A 22,320-nucleotide genomic window follows, 5' to 3' on the forward strand; every position below is an offset into this window, starting at 1 on the left:
ATTGATAAAGATGTTCTCAGCCTTCCATGTACTAGGATTACAGGCATGTACCACCACGCCCACCTCCAAAAATAGTATCTATTGATCAGAAGACAGAGGTAACACAAAGATCCAGACACCAAACATGAAACTCATCCACTTAAGGTAGTTACCTTACACATGCTTAGCCATCCCGCCCATGAATAGTCTAAACAAAAGAGGTACTTACTGATTAGGCCATGGAGACGCATCTTCTGGTCTGGACCAGAGATGACCAGACACCCTAAGCCATCTTGAGATTATGGACCAATGTCATCCTCACGTACCCAACCCTCACCAAGTTGCCTATAAAAGAAGAGCCAAAGGGCCTCCCACTCTGGGGTGGCCCCCTTCTCCCTCCAATGTGCATTTCTTGTTTTCCCAAATCAACCTCTGTCTATGCCTCCAACTCATATGTGCTGAAATTCTTTCCTGTTATGCCAGCCAAGGACCCCTCAGGTCATGCTGCGTTTCCCTTGCTTTCCCCCACTGAGAATTCCTCAGACCCTTTTTGGAATTAGCTTATCTTTCATGACATAATGATTCAAGAAAAACTGCCTAGTTTGACATTTATTACTGTAAAAAAAAACATAATTATGTGAATAGCTAGACAGCAACGCATTATTTTTAAAAAGCAAGAAAATAAATTTCATGAAAATGTATAATGTATAAATTATGTTTTTTCATAACAGTCTGCCAGCTGATAAATGACATTCATAATAACAAGTTCAGTTGTCTTTGAAATTTTGCCAACATTTAACCACATAAAAGTAACTCAGAACAAGCTGGGCGTGGTGGCACATCTTGTAATTCCACCCCAGATACTCCACATCCCATCTCTCCAGCCATATTCCTAAAAACCATATTGGATAGTATTTTTAATGTCTTTGTTTTATAGTAAGACAAACTTTTTTTTTTTTTTTTTTTTTTGCGGGTCTGGGGATGGAACCCAGGGGCATTTGACCTCCAAGCTACACCCCCTGCCCTATTTTTTATTCTTTATTTTGAAACCGGGTCTCACTGAGTTGCAGAGGGCCTCACTAAGTAGCTGAGGCTGTCCGCGAACCGTGATCCTCCAGGTCTCAGCCTCCCTAATGCTGGGATTACAAGCGTGCGCCACCACGCCCGGCTCAAGACAAACTATTTTAAATCTAGTTTTTTAGTCTGATTTTATCTTTTCTCCAGTTTTGATGATAGCAGTGTCAATTCTTATAAGAGTTTGTACGTGCTATTTATTTATTTAGTGGTACAAGGATTGAACCCAGGGGCTTTCTACTTCCAAGCTACATTCCAAGCCCTTTTTATATTTATTTATTTATATTTTTATTTATTTAGTGTGTTACTGGGGATTGAACCCAAGGGCATCCTACCTCTGAGCTATACCTCCAACCCTTTTTATTTTTTATTTTGAAACAGGGTCTCACTAAGTAGCTACTGTAGGTCAGAGGTTAAGAAAAGAACAGCCCAGGCCTCCCTAGGAAGAAATGAAGCTCTGCTTTCTCTCTCTCTCTCTCTCCCTCTCTCCCTCCCTTCTTTTTTTAATTTTCCCTCAATCAATCAAGTAGCAGATTCTGTTTCCTCAAATTGGATTTCAAAGCTGGGCGTGTTGGTACACATTTGTAATGTACTTGGGAGGCTGAGACAAGAGGATCACAGTTTCATAGCCAGCCACAGACCTCCACAACTTAGTGAGACCCTGTTTCAAAATAAAAAAGAATAATATAAGTCTGGGGGTGTAGCTCAGAGGTAGAATGCTCCTGGGTTCCATTCCCAGTAGTACAAAAAAAATGAATTTCAGGATAGAAAGCAGAATTTGCCTGCAAGACGATTAATTCCTTTGCTGGTGCCCAAGAGCAGCATAAGCCCAGAAGAGTAGGCATCTCTGCTGTCAGATCTGTGATGGATGGAGCTACTTTTCCGTACCTAGACGCTACTTTTCCGTACCTGGCACAACCCTGTGCAGTGGGGGTGGGGTGCACACCTGCAATCCCAGTACTTGTAAGGAGTTAGATCTTGGATAGGCAATGAGGGCAGGAACCCCAGGGAGGTCAGAGGTTAAGAAAGAACGGTCCAGGCCTCCCTAGGAAGGAATGCAGCTCTGCTTATCAGACCTGGACAGCAACAAACAGAGCTGGGATGTCCAAGGATGTCAAAACCCAGGATACATGGGTACCAGTCACCAGCTCTTAGACTGTTATATTGCACAGATAAGGGAACAAGAATGCAGAACAGACAGCCTCATGGCCCTGGGGAGCTAACAGCCTATGTTGACTGAGTTGAGAAGTGTAATAAGGCAGGAGCTCGCGGTCCTTGATCAGTGTGGAGACACAGGGGCTTCTAACAGATATAAACCCCTATACTCAGTGTCCATACAGGCTACCCATAGGAGGAAGGTCCTGAGTCTCTATTTCTTTGGGGCTTAAAATAAACTCTCATACCAGCCAGGCATGGTGGCGCACGCTTATAATTCCAGCATTCCGGAGGCTGAGACGGGAGGATCGTGGTTCGCGGGCAGCTTCAGCTACTTAGTGAGGCCCTTTGCAACCCAATGAGGCCCGGTTTCAAAATAAAGAATAAAAAATAGGGCTGAGAGTACAGTTTGGAGGTAGAATGTCCCAGTACCGGAAAAAAAAAATTAACTCCCATACCTTACACTTGCCCTTCTGTTTGCCCATGACTTCTTCACCAACTTCATAGGGCAAAGGACTGGGTAAAACAAAGATTTGGGCTATACTTAGGAAGCTGAGACAGGATTACAGGTTTGCAGCCAGCCTCAAAAACTTAACAAAACTCTCAGCAACTTATGGAGACCCTGTTTCAAAATTTAAATATATAATGTGTGTGTGTGTGTGTGTGTGTGTGTGTGTGTGTGTGTGCATATACTTTTTTTTTGCAGTACTGGGGATTGAACCCAATGACATTCTACCTCCAAGCTATACCCCCAGCCCTATTTTTTTTTTTTTTTTTTTTTTTTTTTTTTTGGTGGTACTGGGGTTCCTGGAAACTCTATCTCCAGGATACACTTCCAGACCTATTTTATATTTTTTTTAATTTGGAAACAGGGTCTCTTAAGCCAGTGAGGCTGGCTTCGAACCTGTGTGACCCTCCTGTCTCCGCCTCCCACGCACGGGGATTACAAGCGTGCGCCACCACACCAACCCCAGCCCTATTTTTTAATTCTTTATTTTGAAACAGGGTCTCACTAAATTGCTGAGGCTGGCCTTTAATCTGTGATCCTCCCATCTCAGTCTTCCAAGTACAGGGATTACATGTGTGTGCCACCACGCCCAGCTGATTTCATTTATTTTCAAAGACTTGCTCAGCTACTCTGTGGAAAACTGGCTGTCGGGAGCAATGGCAGAAGCACAGGCCTCATCAAGAGGCTAAAACTCATAACTGAGAAGGGAAGATGGTGGAGGCCATGGCAGTGGCAACCGCAGCCTCAGCGGCAATGGCTGGCAGCAGCCAAATAGGACATGTATTCCTCTCAGAAACCCCTGAAAACAGATTTTGGGTTAATATCTGATTGGGACAATATACAGAAACATTTCCAGCCATGACTTCCTATCTAAAATATAAGGGAGAAGAGATGGACCAAGATGGCGGCAGCCAGTATTCAGGAGAGGCAAGCAGATCCATTCCAATCCACCTTGAACTGTTGGAGAAATCGCCCTGAAAATAGACTGCTCCTGCCCCACGTGCTCAGGAATTCTGGACAATATACTACCTAAGAACAACGTTCGGGAGTCAGTGAATTCATTCGAATCATTCCTCCGTGGCACTCCTGAGCGGCACGGGGCTGTAACTGTCTCCTGTGTTTCTATCTTTTTAATAAACTCCTTTAAATCTTCAAAAAAGAAAATGTTCGGGAGGAGAACCAAGATGGCAGTGGCAGCGGCAGCCAGTATTTGGGAGAGGCAGACAGATTCAATCCAATCCACCCTGAACTTTTGAAGAAATCTCCCCAAAAGTAGACTGCTCCTGTCCCACAGGCTCAGGAACTCTGGACAACATACTTGATAAGTCGGCTCCCTCCCCTCCCCCACATGATCTCACAGCAGGGACAGGAGGCAGAACCCTAGAGGCAGAGATGCTTCGAGACTCCAGGCCTCACGAGACTACAGATGCCGCCAGAGAATCGGCGTTCCCGGCCTAGCCCCACCCCCCAAAATATTGGCTTAAAAGCAGTACTTCCGCCCAGCCAGGCGGGTGACTCAGCCAGCCGATTGGGACTGCTCCCTTTCCCACTACTGGATGACCCATCTCTGAAGGTGCCGATTAAAAGCAGATTCTGTACCTTGCTGGCTGATTGCCTCCTTCGTAATCTCCCCAAAACTTTCTTACAATATTATGTAAGAAAAAAGGTTCGGGGAGTGTCAGAGGGAGCACCGCATAGTTGGGTTGGCCGGAGTGCCACACATCCTGGGAGGCAACAGTGCTCCTGGATGCCATGCTCCCCTGTGCAGTGCTGGGGGCTGGGGTTCACTAGGAGCAGCAGAACCCGCTCTCCGTAGAGAAGCTGTGGGCCTCCGCTCTTGGCGGGGAGATAGCACCCACTGCTAAATACTCAGACCCCAAACTTCTGCAACAGACACATACTGTTTTCTTTTATTAAAAAATATTGAAGGAGGAAGATGGCAGTGGCGACCACGGCCACAGCGGTGACCACGGCCGCAGCGGTGACAGCTGGCAGCAGCCGAATGGGACATGCATTCCTCAGAGAAACCCTGGACAACAGATTTTGGTTTAATAGCTGATTGGGACAACACACAGAAACATTTCCAATCATGACTTCCCATCTGAAATATAGGAGAGAAAGCAGAAAATGGCAGAGAGGCAAGACAGCAGCATGGCGCCCACTACTGCAAGAAAAGTGATTTTTTGAGGGATATCCCAGAAGAGATCAGAAAGTAGACTGCTTCTGCCGTATATACATAGGAATTCTTAAAAACAACATACTCTAGGAGAGACCAAGAAGGTGGTGGCGGCAGTTGCCAGTATTCAGGAGAGGCAGACAGATCCAATCCAATCCACCACCTTGAATTTTTGAAGAAATCTCCCCAAAAGTAGACTGCTCCTGCCGCACATGCTCAGGAAATCTGGACAATACCCTATGTAAGAAAAATGTCCGGGGTGAGTCGGAGGGAGCCCCTCCTGAATGGCCGGGCCAGCTCACTGCTCCAGGCGTCCCAGGAAACCTTGGTGCTCATGGCCACCGTGCTCCTCTGCGCTGAGCTGGGGGTGGAGGTGTGCTTGGAGTAGCGGATCCTGCTCTCCATGGTAAAGCTGTGGGCCTCAGCTTTTGGTGGGGAGATAAAAAAAAAACATTGCTGCTAGGGATTTGGGCTCCTAGCTTCTGCAGATGACACGTACTGTTTTCTCCTACTTAAAAAAAAAGTATATAAGAAAGGAAAAATGGGAACCTCTGTAGACAGCCTGCCCATGGTGATGGGGACCAGAGCCTACCAAACAGCAAGGCCGGGTCTGGAACCAGCGAGGCCAGGGTCTCGGAGCCTGCCGCGCAATGAGACCAGGTCTGGAGCACCCCAAGCCCTATTTTATTTTTTATTTGAAAACAGCATCTCACTAGGTCATTGAGAGTCTCACTACGTTGCTAAAGTTGACTCTGAACGGAGATCCTCCTGTCTCAGCCTCCCAGGTTTTAAGATGACAGGCATTAACCCCCATGCCTAGCTATGACCAGTGTTAATATAGCAGAAGTCATAGATTAGGTACAAAATGGGGTCATCTTTACTTCTGGGTGGATTGTGACCTGGTCAAATTGAGTAGAGCCAGATCTTAAACAAAGCCTATCCTGATGACAGGCTTTGAGCAAAGCATCAAAGCATCAGTATGAAAAGAGATCGCTTTAACAATATCATCAACAAATATTAAGCGTTTTCAATGTGAAGAAAATAACATTCACTGTTTTAGGTAACTTAAGGACAGTCCTGATCAATGAGGAGCGTGATATGGAAGTTTTTGTTTTGTTTTGGCGAACAATATTTTAGATGAATAACAAATATACCTAACTAGCGGGGCCTGGTGGTGCACACTTGTAATCCCAGTACCTGGAAGGCTGAGGCAGGAGGACTGTGTGTTTGCAGCCAGCCTCAACAACCTAGTAAGGGCCTCCCCAGTACGGAAAAAAAAAAAAATAAACTACACATAACTTTAGCTCTAAGTCAGCTTTTGTGATGTTGCACTACCAAAAGCCCGGGACAATTAGAATGTTATCAGAATACGCAAAGCCATGTCTATACTGGCAGTGTTTCTTTAAATACTTTTATTAGGGCATTACACTTACACATCATACTGAGTTTTAATATGATAAGATATACATGCACACCATTCTTGTGTATTTCCCTCCACATCCCACCCAGCTCCCACATCCTTCCTCCCCATACATGTCCATGAAATTGGCAGTAATACCTTCTTATATTGTCATAGTATTATTTGAACTGTTTGCTTCCTCAATCCTCCTTTTTCTCCTTCCCTGTCCTCCCCCAGTTGCTTTCTACTATTATACTGGTCTCTCTTCATGTTATTTAAAAGTCCCTATGGGGCCGAGCGCGGTGGCGCACACTTGTAATCCCCGCGCTTGGGAGGCAGAGACAGGAGGATCGTGCAGGTTCGAAGCCAGCCACGCACGCTGGCCTAGGAGACCCTGTTTCCAAATAAAAATGTAAAAATAGGTCTGGGAGTGTAGCCCAAAGGTAGAAGGGCTTCCAGGAACCCCAGTACCACCACCAAAAAAAAAAAAATAAAAATAAAAGTCCCTATGAGGCCAGGTGTAGTGGCGCACACTTGTAATCCCAGCATTTGGGAGGCTGAGACAGGAGGATCCAGGTTCATAGCCAGCCTCAGCTACTTAGTGAGGCCCCCCTGCAACTTAGTGAGACCCTGTTTCAAATAAAAAAAATAAAAAATAGAGCTGAGCATGTAGCTCAGAGGTAGAATATCCCTGGGTTTAACTCACAATACCAAAAATAAATAAATAAATTATGTCCCTGCAAATTTCAAAAACATATATGATAATGATAGTGACATAAATTTATTATACACTCATTTTGAGCCAGATATTATCTCATTTTATATTTATTGTAACAATCTTGCAAGGCAGCAACTATTATATGGCTGTTCTGAAATTCAACCTCAGAATTCCAGGCCAAGCACTTTATTCCTATGTTCTGCTACCTCCCTACAACAAAAAAGAACAAATCTTATATTACAGCTGACCTATTACAGGAATATTTTATTGTGAGCCAGTAATTTAAAGTAAAAGCATGTGGTACAAGAGATGAAACTGTGCCAGTTCGAATCAATGAAAGGAAGAAAACACATACCAAAAAGGAGGTAAACGGCCGGGCGTGGTGGGCACGCTTGTAATCCCTGCGCTTGGGAGGCGGAGACAGGAGGATCACGCTGGTTCGAGGCCAGCCACGCTGGCTTAAGAGACCCTGTTTCCAAATTTTAAAAAAGTATAAAATAGGTCTGGGAGTGTAGCCCGGAGGTAGAAGGGTTTCCAGGAACCCCAGTACCACCAAAAAAAAAAAAAAAAAAAAGGAGGTAAACGTGAGAAAGAGAAGCCAAGTGAGTAGTGCTCCTACACAGCTGTCCTGCACACCTCACGGTCCTTCCAGAGATGCAGATTTTGAAGGAAAGTCTGCATTAGAACCAAGTCTGAATGACCTAAATACAAACCAGACATTTAACTTCCAAATGACTTAGTTTCTTGTATTTACCCATAACTATAAATGGATCCTGCAATTATAGCAAAGAGTACTCTGTGTGTGTGTGTGTGTGTGTGTGTGTGTGTGTGTGTGTGTGTGTGTGTTACTGCAGATTGAATCCAGGAGCATTCTCCCTCTGAGCTACACCACCATCCTTTTATTATTTTTTGATTTTGAAACAGTCTCACTAGGTTGCTGAGAGTGTCTCTATGTTGCTGAGGCTGTCCGCAAGCCTGCCATCCTCTTGTCTTCCAAGTACTGGGATTACAGGTGTGCACCACCACGCCCCACTCAAAGAGTACTTTTATCCATCCTGTTACTAGAGTTCTATCCTGAGAAGTTATGGACATACCATAGTTGACTACAGTGTTTGCTACAGGAACCAAGAGTTTACAGTGAGTTACATGATACTTTAATTCTTATGAACACTTAGCATAAAAAGTTTCTAGTAACTTGCATTCCAAGTACCAACAATACTTAGTACAGCATATAGATTTGTTTGTTTTGTGGCACTGGGGACTGAACCCAGAGCTTTCTATCTCTGAGCTACACCCCTAGTTTAATTTTACTTTTCTATTTTGAAACAGGGTCTTGCTAGGTTGCTAAGGCTGTCCTTGAACCTGTGATCCCCTTGTCTCAACTTCCCAAGTACTGGCATTACAAGTATGGGCCACCACGCCTGGCTCAGCATATAGTTAAAAGGTGACGTTCAAACCTAGACTTCCAGCCGGGCGTGGTGGCGCACACTTGTAATCCCAGCATTCGAGAGGCTGAGACCTGGAGGATTGCAGTTCGCGGACAGCCTCAGCTACTTAGTGAGGCCCTCTGCAACTCAGTGAGACCCAGTTTCAAAATAAAGAGTAAAAAATAGGGCAGGGGCTGTAGCTCTGAGGTCAAATGTCCCTGGGTTCCATCCCTAGGCCCGGAAAAAAAAAAAAAAAAAACCTAGACTTCCCACACGTTTTTTGTTTGTGTTTACAGTACCAAGGATCAAACCCAGGGCTTCCCACATGCTAGGCAAGTATTGTACTGAGCTACACCCCCAGCCCAAACTCTAGATTTAAATCCAGCCGTCATCTAACAACTTTCGTCATCTTGAACACCGTTAACCTTCAGAAGCCTCATTTTATTTAACCGCAAAATGGTGTTAACAACAGAGCCTGTTTCAAAGGACCAGGAGAACTAAATGAGGTAGTATTATATAAAAGTTCTTTGGAACAGCACCTAGCACACAGACGTTCTCACTATTGCTTATTAAGAGGATTGGTTTGATTTTAAAAATATTAACTGATCTAGGCGTGATGGCACACACTTGTAATCCCAGTACTCTGGAGGCTGAGACAGGAAGATCCTAGGTTCAAAGCCAGTGTCAGCAACTTAGTGAGGCTCTTAGCAATTTAGTGAGACCTCGTTTCCAAATAAAAAAATAAAATAGGTCTGGTTGTAGTTCAGAGGTAGAAAGCCCCTGAGTTCCATTCTCAGTGCCAAATAAATAAATAATATTAATTTATGCTGTGAGACTATAATGTACCAATAAAAGCATATTAAAAATAAAGAATATTAACAACCATAAAAATTAAGCCTACTAACTATGCTTAATAATTAATCAACAATTGACTTTTTTTTTTTTTTTTTTTTTGCGGGTCTGGAGATGGAACCCAGAGGCATTTGACCTCCGAGCTATACCCCCCCTGCCCTATTTGTGTGTGTGGGTCTGGGATGGAAACCAGTGGCATTAGACCTCTGAGCTACACCCCTTGTCTACTTTTTATTCTTTATTTTGAAACCGGGTCTCACTGAGTTGCAGAGGGCCTCACTAAGTAGCTGAGGCTTCCGCAAACCAAGATCCTCTGGTCTCAGCCTCTCGAATGCTGGGATTACAAGTGTGCGCCACCACGTCCGGCTTAATTTTGTTATCCTTGGTCGCCTAAATCTGATTTTGTCATCACATTTTTTTGGTTACTGCATTCTCCCCTTTTCACACAGAGAAAAACAACCTAGGTCTCAGAATTCTCCAGGGAGAAAAACAAAGAATACAGGTAGTCAATATATTTAGAAATAAATCAGGCATGGGTGCAGGACTGTAATCTCAGTACTTGGAAGGCTGAGACAGGAGGATCCCAGGTTCGAGGCCAGCCTCACCAGTTTAGCAAGACCCTCAACAACGTAGTGAATCCCTTTTTCAAAATAAAAAAAGAGATGGGGCTACAGCTGGGAGGTAGAATGCCCTAGTTATGCATGTATGTGTGTGTATATATATGAGAGAGAGAGAGAGAGAGAGAGAGAGAGAGAGAGAGAGAATGTGTGTGTACTTTAGGATGTATCGCCCCGCCCCCTGGACTCCTGGGGCGGGGGGGGGGAGTGTGTGTGTGATGCATGTATGTGTGTGTGTATATATATATATATATATATATATATATATATATATATGAGAGAGAGAGAGAGAGAGTGTGTGTGTGTGTGTGTGTGTGTGTGTGTGTGTGTGTGTGTGTGTGTGTGTGCACTTCAGGAGGTATCCGCCCCGCCCCCTGGACTCCTGGCCCAAGCTCACGTCTCCCCAGCACTACCAAGGAACTACAGCCTAAGTCCCGCCCACGTACGGTTTCCGCTCGAGGAGATTTACATATCGATTGTTCATTGGCTGCTAGCAAATACTCGCTCTTCTCATTGGCTAACACCATCCCGCGCGAAGTTCCGAAGAGAATTCTCGCCCTGTGGTTGGGACTGAGGGTCACTGGCACCCACAGTTCCGCTTCCGGTTTGCCTCCGGAGCCATGGCGACCGCGAGGGGACTGACGTTCCTTTTAACCTTAGGCAGATGGCACCGCAGCCTGCGGGGAGCTCCCCAGTCCCGGGTAAGTACCTACTCCTCGGCGCGGCAGAGGAGCGCCCTGGGCAGCCCCTGGCGTCAGCACGCACCTGCCGCCTCCCTTCCTGCCTGGCAGTCAGCTCTTCTTTCCTGCAGACCCTCGCCGCCCTCGTGCCTGGCGCGACCCAGGTAGATAACAGGTCCGACTTTCTGGGGAAGAAGCCCCATCGTCAGCACCCCGGCATCCTGCAGCTTCCGCACGTGCGGTTGCCGCCGGCGCTGGTGAAGGCCGCGCAGCTGCTGCTGCTGGGTGAGTAAGGCGGGAAAGGAGGCTGGAAAGGCCGGGGGCTGGGTCTGCACGCCCTGACTCCGCGTCTCATCCTTGGCCCACAGAGAGCGCAGTGGCTAATGTAGAAAAGCAGGTGCAAGCTCTGACCAATTATCTTTGGAGCCGACATTTGCCTGTAGAGCCAGAGGAGCTGCAAAGACGGGCTGTCCATCTTGAGAATAAATTCCTGGGAAACCCAGGTAAGGTTTAAGAATTATTAAGAAGAAGCGAGGTTGAAATAGCAGTGTGAACTGAGGAGCCAGAAACAATTTCAGTCTCTCCAATAGATGCCAATGTATTTGACTTTGTTGTGAGAGCAGTTGTGATGCCTTATTAGAATGCAGATTGGTCCAGAGTTTACCCCTTGGGTTTGGGTAGAATAAAAAAATAAAAAAAGAAGAAAAACAGGGAGAGAGATTTAGCTCTTTGAGGGATTGGCTCCCCCCTTCAACCCTTCAAGTCCATTGGATTAGGATTTTATACTTTTTCAGGGGCAATAAAGTCCATGTATGACTCCCTGTCCAGTACTGAAACCTGTAGGAATGTAGAATGGGTATAATTCATCAGGTTATTTTCATGATTGTAAGCTCCTTTGTGTTGCAGACTTGCCTTCCTTTTGTCTTTTTTTTTTTTTTTTTTTTTTTTGGTGGTACTGGGGGTGGAACCCAGAGGCTTTCTACCTCCGGGCTATACTCCCAGACCTATTTTATATTTTATTTAGAAACAGGGTCTCAGTAGCTGAGGCTGGCATGGAACCTGTGCAATCCTCCGGTCTCAGCCTCCCAAGTGCAGGGATTACAAGCGTGTGCCACCATGCCAGGCTTGTTCTTCTTTTACTCCCTGCACTTCCCATAGTCCCTGGCTCAAAGTAGATGTTCAACAGATACTTGGTAAATAGTATGGAACTGAACACAGTCATGGGACTTAGATTTTCAATCCCCCCCCCAACATTAAAGATACCACAGTCTTAAATTTTGGACAAGTGAAGAAGTCTACCAAATATTGACCTTATCCTATCCTTTACATTCCTCATCACACTTGCTATAAGACAAAACTTGTGTTGATGCAGTTGGTTACATTGAATAAAGTGCTATTAAGAAGCAGGGTACTATCTGATACTCTTTGGTGGAGGTAGTTAATATGATTGCTTTTACCTGGAGTTTTTTTTTTTAGATTTGACTTTTCTCTTGAGTTTTGAGGCTTTTCTCAGATGGGAACGAAAGAGGATTGAGTGGGCAGTATATTCAGATATTGGATCTGATCCCTGTTCTCCGTAGGTCCTCACTTCCAGTCCTTGTTCTCACCGCAGACTCACCCCTGACAGAAGACAAACTTCATGGAGCAGTGTTACGGGCCCTGCGCAAAACTACCTACCATTGGCAAGAACTGAGGTAAGGAGAGGTAGTAAGGATGTAAGAGAAAGGGACACTGGGCTTGAGAAGAGTGGGGTGGAGAATGCAACTACACAATCACTTTAGTGTTTGAGAAAGCTACCTGGACCCTTCTACATGGCAGAGGGAAAGGGCTGAGTTGGAAGAGCCCTTTCCAGAGATTTCTTTTCCTAAAAATCTAGAAAGTAACTATGGGATCAAGATTGTTTGCCAATGAGTATGACTCTGCTTTTTGTGACAGCTACAATGAGGACCTGAGCCTGGTGTACATGGCAGCAAGACTGGATGGTGCCTTTGCGGCAGTCTCCAGAGCATTCCATGAGGTAAAAGCCTGCCACCTTCCAACCTAAACCCTTTACCATCTGCTCCCTTATTCATAAAATGGTCTTCTAGAGCTGGGATTCTTGACACATTGTATATGCATGTTTTAAAAGATTCTCTAGCCAGGAGTGGTGGCACACACCTGTAACCCAGGACATGGGAGGCTGAGACAGGAGGATCACAGGTTTGAAGCCAACCTTGGCAACTTAGTGAGAGCCTGTTTCTAAATAAAAAATAAAATAGGGCTGGGAGTATAGCTCAGAGGTCGATTGCCCCTGTGTTCAATTCCTAGCACCACAAAGAAAGAGAGAGAAATTGATTTATCCCCTGGAAAGATGCTGTGGCCCAAGAAAGGTTTCAGACCCTGATGACTCTCAAAGTGCATTTACACCTCACCTTCTCCCTGGTTTCTATTTACGAAGGCCCCGAGTAAGTCTCCACTTACCCATCTCTCGGATGCTGTGTATTTTTTCAGATCCAGGCTCGAATTCCAGAGTTCAAGCCACAAACCTTGATGGACTTCGGCTCTGGTACTGGATCTGTCGCCTGGTGAGTGGCTTTTTTCAGCCGTTTGTCGGTTCTCTCTAGAGAGCCATGTTTACTGTGTTTCGGTATCGAGATATCAAGATTCCTCCAAAAGGGAACTAGAATCGGGAAACTAGAGTGTTTCAGATTAGGCAAGGTAGAAGAAAGTGTATGGATCGGGGCCAGAATTTTTTTTGTTGTTGTTTTTGTTTTTGTTTTTTGGTGGTACTGGGGTTCCAGGAAGCCCTTCTACCTCCGGGCTACACTCCCAGACCTATTTTTACATTTTTTAAAATTTGGAAACAGGGTCTCCTAAGCCAGCGCACGCGGCTGGCTTCGAACCTGTGCGATCCTCCTGTCTGCCTCCCAAGCGCGGGGATTACAAGCGTGCGCCACCACACCCGGCCAAGGCGCCAGAATTTACAGAAATGTCAAGGGAGCTGGGCACGGTGGTGCACATCTGTTTTCCCAGCTACTTGGGAGGCTGAGGCAGGAAAGCTTAAAAAGAAAGAATTTATAACTATTGTAACATACTCCATTTCCCCAGGGGTGGGGCTGGGAACAGATGGGTCTCTTAACTCTCTGTCGTGAGAATTGATGGTTTTTATTTCGCCGTTTCAGGGCTGCTCACAATACTTGGGGCCAGAGCCTGTGCGAATACGTGTGTGTGGACCGCTCAGCTGCCATGTTGGATTTGGCAGAAAAGCTACTGAAAGGTGAGAACAAGCTATAAGGCAGGGTTCCTCTAAAAATGAGGGAGTTGAGAAAGCAGAGGAAGACTAGAAAGTATGTTTAATTGGAACCAGAAGTGGTGGCATTCATTGGGAGGCTGAGACAGGAAGATCACAGGTTTAAGGCCAGCCTCACCAACTTAGTGAGACCCTGTCTCAAAATAAAAATAGTATAAGATGGCCGGGCGTGGTGGCGCACGCTTGTAATCCCTGCACTTGGGAGACGGAGACAGGAGGATCACGCAGGTTCGAAGCCAGCCGCGCTAGCTTAAGAGACCCTGTTTCCAAATTAGAAAAGTATAGAAATAGGTCTGGGAGCGTAGCCCGGAGATAGAAGGGCTTCCTGGAACCCCAGTACCACCAAAAAATAATAATAATATAAGATTGGAGGTATAGCTCAGCGTTAGGACTTCCCTGGCCTCAATCCCCAGTATCACAAAAGGGGGAGGGGAGTAGAAGAGAGAGATAAAAGTTGCAATGAAGCTGGTTCCTTCCGATAGTATGGTGCAGCCTAGGGTGTCAGAGGACTCAGCTGGGCTTGAGTGGTTGGCTCAGGTAGGTAGCACGGGGAGCTGCCTGCCATTTTTCATTTTTACCTGCCGTATTGCACCTCACGCGGACCTAGTCCTGGGGGCGGCTTCTCTCTTCAGCATACCTATGCCTGTAAACTCATATAAACCCTCGGTCGCCACGTTTCCTTCTTCACAGGTGGTTCAGAATCAGGGGAGCCTTGTGTTCCAGGTGTCTTTTTCAGACAGTTTCTACCTGTATCACCCAAGGTAAGTAAGAGAGTTTAGAGTATTCTAATGTGGGATTGGCGGACGGAAAACTGTGGGGTTGGTATTAGCATTGAGTATTAGATACAAGACGGCGGTAGAAGGGAGTTAGGGGCCAGCCTCGAATGGGGGAGTCGGCCTGGCACGTCCTTGTGTTGCTCCTCAGGTTCAGTTTGACGTGGTGGTAGCAGCCTACGCCCTGAGTGAACTGCCCAGCAAGGCCGCCCGCGCTGAGGTCGTTCAAACCTTGTGGCGTAAGACAGGCCATTTTCTGGTGAGTTGAAACCTGTTTTCCTCTGAAGTCATAAAACAACTTCATGGACTTCATACGTACGTGTGTGTGTATGTGTGTGTGTACTGAGGATTCAGCCTAGGCAGGTCCTACTTCTGAGCTACATTCCCAGCCCTATTTTATTTTTATTTTGAAACAGGGTCTGTCTAAGTTGCTGAGGTTGGCCTCAAACCTGCCATCCTCCTGTCTCAGCCTCCCAAGAACTGGGAATACAGGCATGCACCACAATGCCCAGCTTATTGTCTTCATTCTTGAATATTTTTCTCCTTTGTAGATCTCTGTGTCCTCCTTTTAGGGTTTCTATCCCCATCTTATACATAACGCCCATTTCAAGATCCTTACTCGCCGGGCATGGTGGCGCACCCTTGCAATCCCAGTCCTTGGGAGGCTGAGACACGAGGATCACAAGCTCAAGGCCAGCCTCAACTACTTAGTGAGGCCCTCTTTTACTTAGTGAGACCCTTTTTCAAAATACCCCTGGGTTCCATCCCCAGTACCACAAAAAGATCCTTACTCATTGTGGGAATGGTGTGATTGTGTGTATCAAACAGACAGACACTGGGGATTGAACCCAGGGGCATGAAGCTACACACCCAGCTCTATTTTATTTTTTATTTTGAAACAGAGTCTCACTAAGTTGCTGACAGCCTTGCTAAGGCTGGCTGCATACCTGTAATCCTTCTGTCTCAGCCTCCCGAATACTGAGATTGCAAGTACACGCCCCCACGCACGGCTTGTGAATGCTGTCAAAGAATTACTGACATTTATTTATGCTCTCGTGTAATTCAGGGCTTCTGCTTACTTGCCCCTTTTGTGAACAGGTATTGGTGGAGAATGGAACAAAATCTGGACACCGCCTTCTCATGGACGCCAGGGAGCTGGTCCTTAAGGCAAGGTTCTTTGTCCTTCCTTCAGACTCCATCACCTGTCTCTCACCAATTACTATTACTCCCTTGAAAACTAGAATTTTGTGGGGGGGGGGGCGGTGCTGGGGATAGAGTTCAGGGGCATTCTACCTTTGAACTACACCCTCAGCCCTATTTGGAAACCGGGCCACACTAAGTAGCTGAGGCTGGCTTCGAACCTGTGCGATCCTCCTGGCTCAGCCTCCCAAGCACTGGGATTACAAGTGTGCACCACCACTCCCGGCTTTATTATTGATTTTGAAACAAGGTCTCACTAAGTTGCTAAGGCTGGCTGGGAACCTGTGATCCTCCTGCCACCTCTGGAGCTACATCCCCAGTCCTGTTCATTGTGAAACAGCCTTCCTAGGTTGTTGAGTCTCACCAAGTTGCTGAGGTTGGCCACAAACCTGTGATCCTCCTGCTCAGCCTCCCAGGTACTGGGATTACAGGCCTCGGCCACCACGCCTGGCTTCTTATAGTCACCGCGCTCTCTAGCAGTGTCTGACAAACGAGGACCTGTGGATAAAATCCCACGTATCACCAGTTTTTGTATGAACTACACAAATTTGTCTCTCTTGTATACTGCAGAGTTGAGTAGTTGGGACAGAGATAGATTTTGCCCATTCTCTGGTTGCATGCATGGATGCGTGTGGGTGTGTTGCTAGGAATTGAACCCAGGGGCTTCTACCACTGAGCTACACCCAGACCTTTTTTTTTTTTTTTTTTTTTTTTTTGGTGGTGGTACTGGGGGTGGAACCCAGAGGCTTTCTACCTCCGGGCTATACTTCCAGACCTATTTTATATTTTATTTGGAATCAGGGTCTCACTACGTTGCTGAGAGCCTCACTAAATAGCTGAGGCTGGCTTCAAACCTTTGCGATCCTCCTGTCTCAGCCTCCCAAGCGCGGGGATTACAAGCATGCGCCACCATGCCCGGCTCACCCAGACCTTTTATATTTTTGAGTCTGGGTGCATGCTGGCCCCAACTTGAAATCCTCTTGTGTGTGTGTGTGTGTGTTATTAGAGGTGGAACCCAGGGGTTTTTCTACCTCTGGGCTATACTCCCAGACCTATTTTATACTTTATTTGGAAAACAGGGTCTCGCTAAGTTGCTGAGAGCCTCACTCAGTAGCTGAGGCTGGCTTTGAAGCTGTGCAATCCTCCTGTTTCAGCCTCACAAGTGCTGGGATTACAAGCATGCACCAACACGCCCAGCAGTTCTCCTATTTTAGCCTCTCAAATACTGAGATGATAGACATATTCCACTGTGTCCTGCTTCTCTGGCCTTTAAAAATAAAAAAGTGCCAGTCAGGCAAGGTGGCACATGCTTGTAATCTTAGTAACTGGGAGGTTGAAACAAGAGAATCATAGGTTCATGGCCAGCCTCAGCGGTTTAGCAAGGCCCTCCACAACTTAGTGAGACTGTATTTTCAAACAAATAATAATAGGAATTAGGGTGTAGCTCAAAGGTAGAATACCCCTGGGTTCAATCTCCAGTACCACAAAAAATAATAATAATAATAATAATAATAATAATAATAATAATAATAATAAGAAGAAGAAGAAGAAGAAGAAGAAGAAGAAGAAGAAGAAGAAGAAGAAGAAGAAGAAGAAAGTAAATAAATAAGTTTGCCAACCCCTGATCTAGGGCATTGGTGAGTCAAGAGCTTTGTCTCTTTGGAGAATGAGCCAGTACTAATCATAAACTTAATTGTCCTGGCGTGGGATTTGTTGAGAGTGGAAGTTGCTGACAAGGAGAGTACCGCGTGGCGTGCCAAGCTCCTGCCGACTGCTGCAAAGAGAGAGTGCTTTGTTTGGAGCAGTAGAGGTGTGGCCGGCTTAACCCAGAGGACATAGTTTGTCATTATTAGAATTGGATGTTTAAGGAGTCCTCAACTTACCAAGTGCAGAAACTGAATTATGAAAATAGACCCTAAAGGCCCAGCTTTATTTCTTTGATTTCAGGGAAAAGAGAAGTTACCGTCGGACCCTCGGCCCAGTTTTGTCTTTGCCCCAGTGAGTATTACTTTTGACTGTCCCAGCACACAGGTCTGAATTCAGATATAGCCAGAAGAAGTCAGAGAATAAAGCCAAGCCACTCTATTAAATATAGTGTATGTCCCTGCCCTCTTTCTACCTGCCCTCTCCTTTCCCCTGACCCTTTTTTTTTTTTTTTTTGTACTAAAGATTAAAACCATGGTATTCTGCTGGGCATGGTGGTGCACGCTTGTAATCCCCGCACTTGGGAGGCTGAGGCAGGAGGATTGCGCAGGTTCAAAGCCAGCTCAGCTACTTAGTGAGGCTCTCAGCAACTTAATGAGACCCTGTTTCCAAATAAAATATAAAAATAGATCTGGGTGTGTAGCCCGGAGTTAGAAGGCTCCAGGGTTCCACCCCCAGTACCACACACAAAAAAAAAGAACCATGGTATTCACTCCTGAACTGCATCCCAATTTTTGTTTGTTTGTTTGGTTTTGGTTTTTTGTTGTTACTGTTTTTGAAACAGTCTTGCCAGGTTGCTGAGAACCTTGCTAAGTTGCTAAGGCTGTTCTTGTTCTTAAACCTGTGATGTTCCCATCTCAGCCTCTCAACACTGGGATTACAGACATGCGCCACCACACCTGAATCCCTGACCCCCCTTGGCTCTATCATTCTTAAATTTTACAGCTGATGCCCTTTTATCTTCTCTCTTTCTGTGTTCACAGTGTCCCCATGAGCATCCTTGTCCTCAGCCCCTGGCCTGTAGCTTCTCCCAGGCTTACCACCCCATCCCTTTCAGCTGGGTATGTATCATGGGAATATTGCAACAGGGAGAAAATAGCCTTAGAAAGCAGGAAGGAAAAGAATTACAGATGGGAAGAGTTGGAGAGTTCATTGCAAAATTTTAGAGCCTGCTTTTTTTTTTTTTGTACTGGGGATTGATCCCAGAAACATGACATTCTACCACTGAGCTATACCCCCAACCCTATTTTATTTTGAAACAGAGTCTCACTAAGTTGCTGAGGCTGGCTTTAAATCTGTGATCCTCCTGTCTTAGTCTTCCAAGTACTGGGATTATAGGTGTGCACCACTGTGCCAGGCTTGATTTTTTTTTTTTCCCCCTTTCCCCTGGTACTTGAATTCAGAGGCATTTAACCTCTGAGCTACACCCCAGCCTTTTTTTTTTTTTTTCTTTTTTTTTTGGGGGGGTGGTACTGGGGTTCCTGGAAACCCTTCTACTTCCAGGCTATACTCTCAGACCTGTTTTTTATACTTTTTTTATTTGGAAACAGGGTCTCTTAAGCCAGCACGGCTGGCTTCGAAGCTGCATGATCCTCCTGTCTCCACCTCCCAAGCGCAGGGATTACAAGTATGCACCACCATGCCCGGACTTTTTTTTTTTTTTTTTTTTTTTTTTTTTTTTTTTTTAAGTACTGGGGATTGAACCTAGGGGCATTCTACCTCTGACCTACACCTTATCCCTATTTTTTATTCTTTATTTTGAAACAGGGTTTCTCTAAGTTGCGGGGGACCTCACTAAGTAGCTGAGGCTTGACACAAACCTGTGATCCTCCTGTCTCAGCCTCCCAATTACCGGGATTACCTTTTTTGTGTGCGTATGTGTGGTACTGGGGATGGAACCCAGGGCATTCTACCTCCAAGATACACCCCCAGCCCTATTTTTTTAGTCTCTTATTTTGAAACCGTGTCTCACTGAGTTGCAAAGGGCCTCACTAAGGAGCTGAGGCTGTCCATGAACCCAAATCCTTCTGTCTCCACCTCCCAAATGCTGGGTTTACAAGTGTGTGCCACCATGCCTGGCCTGGGATTACTTTTTTTTTGTTTGTTTTGTTTTTTTTTGTTTTTGTTTTTGTTTTTGTTTTTTAGTTTTGTTTTGCAGGCCGAGTTTAAAATGGAACACTTCATGAGTTTGTGTGTCATCCTTGCGCAGGTCCATGCTAAGCTTCTCTGTATTGTTCATATTTTAGTATATGTGCTGCCAAAGCGAGTACTTTTTTTAGTTTGAAATAGGGTCTCTAAATCGTTGGCACTGGCCTCAAACCTATGATCCTGTTGTTTCAGCCTCCTAAGAATTGGAATTCCAGGTGTGCAACACCACTCCAGCTCAATAGGATTTATGGAATATTAAAAAGGACTGCAGGAAGCCAGGCATGGTGGCGCATGCTTGTAATCCCAGCATTTGGGAGGCTGAGACAGGATCGCAGTTTGCAGACAGCCTCAGCTACCTAGGCCCTCTGCAACTTAGTGAGACCCTGTTTCAAAATAAAGAATAAAAATAGGGCAAGGGGTGTAGCTCGGAGGTCGAATGCCCCTGGCTTCCATCCCCAGGCCATCAAAAAATAAATAAATACAAAGGACTGCAGAAATGTTGGGGGAAGGGGACTGAAAAATTTCTTTGCAGGCCGGGCGTGGTGGCGCACACTTGTAATCCCAGCATTCGGGAGGCTGAGACTAGAGGATCGGGGTTCGCGGCTAGCCTCAACTACTTAGGCCCTCTGCAACTTAAACCCTGTTTCAAAATAAAGAATAAAAAATAGGGCAGGGGGTGTAGCTCAGGTTGAATGCCCCTGGGTTCCATCCCCAGACCCGCAAAAAAAAAAAAAAAAAAAAAAAAAGTTTCTTCCCCATATCTTTCTTCTCTTAACATTTCTTTATGTTCTTATTTTAGAACAAGCAGCCAAAGGAAGAAAAGTTCTCTCTAGTGATCCTTGCCCGCGGGTCCCCAGAGGAGGCCCATCGCTGGCCCCGTATCACTCAGCCCGTCCTTAGACGGCCCCGCCACGTGCATTGCCACCTGTGCTGTCCAGATGGCCACATGCAGCATGCCATCGTCACGGCCCGCCGGCATGGCAGGTATGGGAGACATGGCCAGAATCATGGGATGTTGCAGGAAACCTGTAACCCACACTGACATCCTTTTCCATCACATAGGGATTTGTATCGATGTGCCCGAGCCAGCTCCTGGGGAGATCTTTTACCTGTGATCACGCCATCTGAATTTCTTCCATCCCCTGCTCAGGATCCCCCTGAGAGCTGACAAGGATGTGTAACAATATGTCTTCCATCATAGCTGCTACGGCTGAAGCTACCTGGTATCCAGGAACTGAGTGCTGGTACACCTGTACATCTGTATTTATTGATGTTTTAATAATGATAATAAATTTTTAAAGAATGGAAGTGGATCTTGTGATTTCTAAGAAGCCCTGTCTATCCTGTAATGAAGAGAATACCAAGATTCTCAGTGCCGGGCTTTCCACACAAATCCGTAGCTCACTCTAAGAGTACTCTGCTTCTACCCGAGACCTGACTTCCTGAGAAGATAATCTGGGTGGTGGGAGCCACCCAGCTCTCTGAGAACTGGCTCAACAGGTTGTCGCATGGGCCACCTGAATGGGGGAAACAACAGCTAATAGCCACCGTTTTTTCTTTTCTTACCTCTTTCCCTTCCATCCTTGCCAGCATCATAGATTTTGCCCATACCTTTTCCTCAAGATTGATCCTTATTGGGATCAAATCTTCTACCTCTACACTTAGAAGGTCAAAGTCTTTCTTTTTTTTTTATTTTCTTTTTTTCTTTTTTCCTGTACTAGGGATTGAACCCAGAGGCATTCTACCTCCAAGCTACAGCCTGATTTTATTTCTTATTTGGAAATAGGATCTCATTGGGTTGCTGAGAAACTCACTAGTTTGCCGAGACTGGCTTCGAACCTATGATCCTCCTGTCTCACCCTCCCAAATACTGGGATTCTGACCAGCCAGGTCAGACTCTTTTCTATGTATTCAGTTCATTCTGTTTTCCCCTAGGCCTTCCTGTTTTACAGCTAGAGCAATTTTCTTTATCTTAAAACTCAAAGCTTGGGAGACTGAGATGGTAGGATCATGGATTTGAGGCCAGCCTCAGCAATTTAGCAAGACCCTGCTTCAAAATAAAAACATCTGGGGGGAGCCGGGAGTAGTGACACACACTGTAATCCCAGCATTTGGGTGGCTGAGACAGGAGGATTGTGGTGCGCAAACAGCCCAGCTACTTAGGTCCTTTGCAACTCAGTGAGACCCTGTTTCAAAATAAAGAATAAAAAATAGGGCTGGGGGTGTCACTAAGAGGTAGAATGCCCCTGGGTTCAATCCCCAGCACAATAATAATTAAAAAAAAAAAAAAAGCTGGGGATTAGTTTGGGATGATGGCCCTTAGTTTCTATTCCTAGTACCAAAACAACCAAAAAATTCCTCAAAGTCCTCTCCTCTGGGTGTGGTGTACATGCCTGTCATCCCAGAACTTGGAGGCTAAGACAGAAGGATGGCAGGTTCAAGTACAGCTCCAGCAACCTAGCAAGACCTTGTTTCCAAATAAAAAATAAAATGGCTGAGGGTGTAGCCTGGAAGTCTAGTGCTCCTAGGTTTAATCCCCAGCACCACACACACCAAAAATGTCCTTACTGTTCATATCAGGAAATATTACTAAGGCCCAAATCAGAGTGTATGCTAGACGC

General features: G+C 45.7%; 1 protein-coding gene across 1 annotated transcript; it reads left to right on the forward strand.

Moving 5' to 3' along the window:
- Positions 1-10,504: 10,504 nt before the first annotated feature.
- On the forward strand, positions 10,505-20,867 carry METTL17 (methyltransferase like 17; the record flags this gene model as incomplete). Its single annotated transcript, XM_080707594.1, has 14 exons — positions 10,505-10,606; positions 10,717-10,870; positions 10,954-11,088; positions 12,198-12,279; positions 12,521-12,602; positions 13,076-13,149; positions 13,747-13,841; positions 14,565-14,635; positions 14,799-14,906; positions 15,746-15,814; positions 17,795-17,845; positions 18,535-18,612; positions 20,499-20,683; positions 20,762-20,867. The coding sequence occupies exons 1-14, from the start codon at positions 10,526-10,528 to the stop codon at positions 20,865-20,867; spliced, it is 1,371 nt and encodes a 456-aa protein (XP_080563720.1). The 5' UTR covers positions 10,505-10,525.
- Between the last annotated feature and the right edge of the window lie 1,453 nt (positions 20,868-22,320).

Source organism: Muscardinus avellanarius, assembly GCF_963383645.1.
Source record: "Muscardinus avellanarius genome assembly, chromosome: 12".
Lineage (NCBI taxonomy): Eukaryota > Metazoa > Chordata > Mammalia > Rodentia > Gliridae > Muscardinus > Muscardinus avellanarius.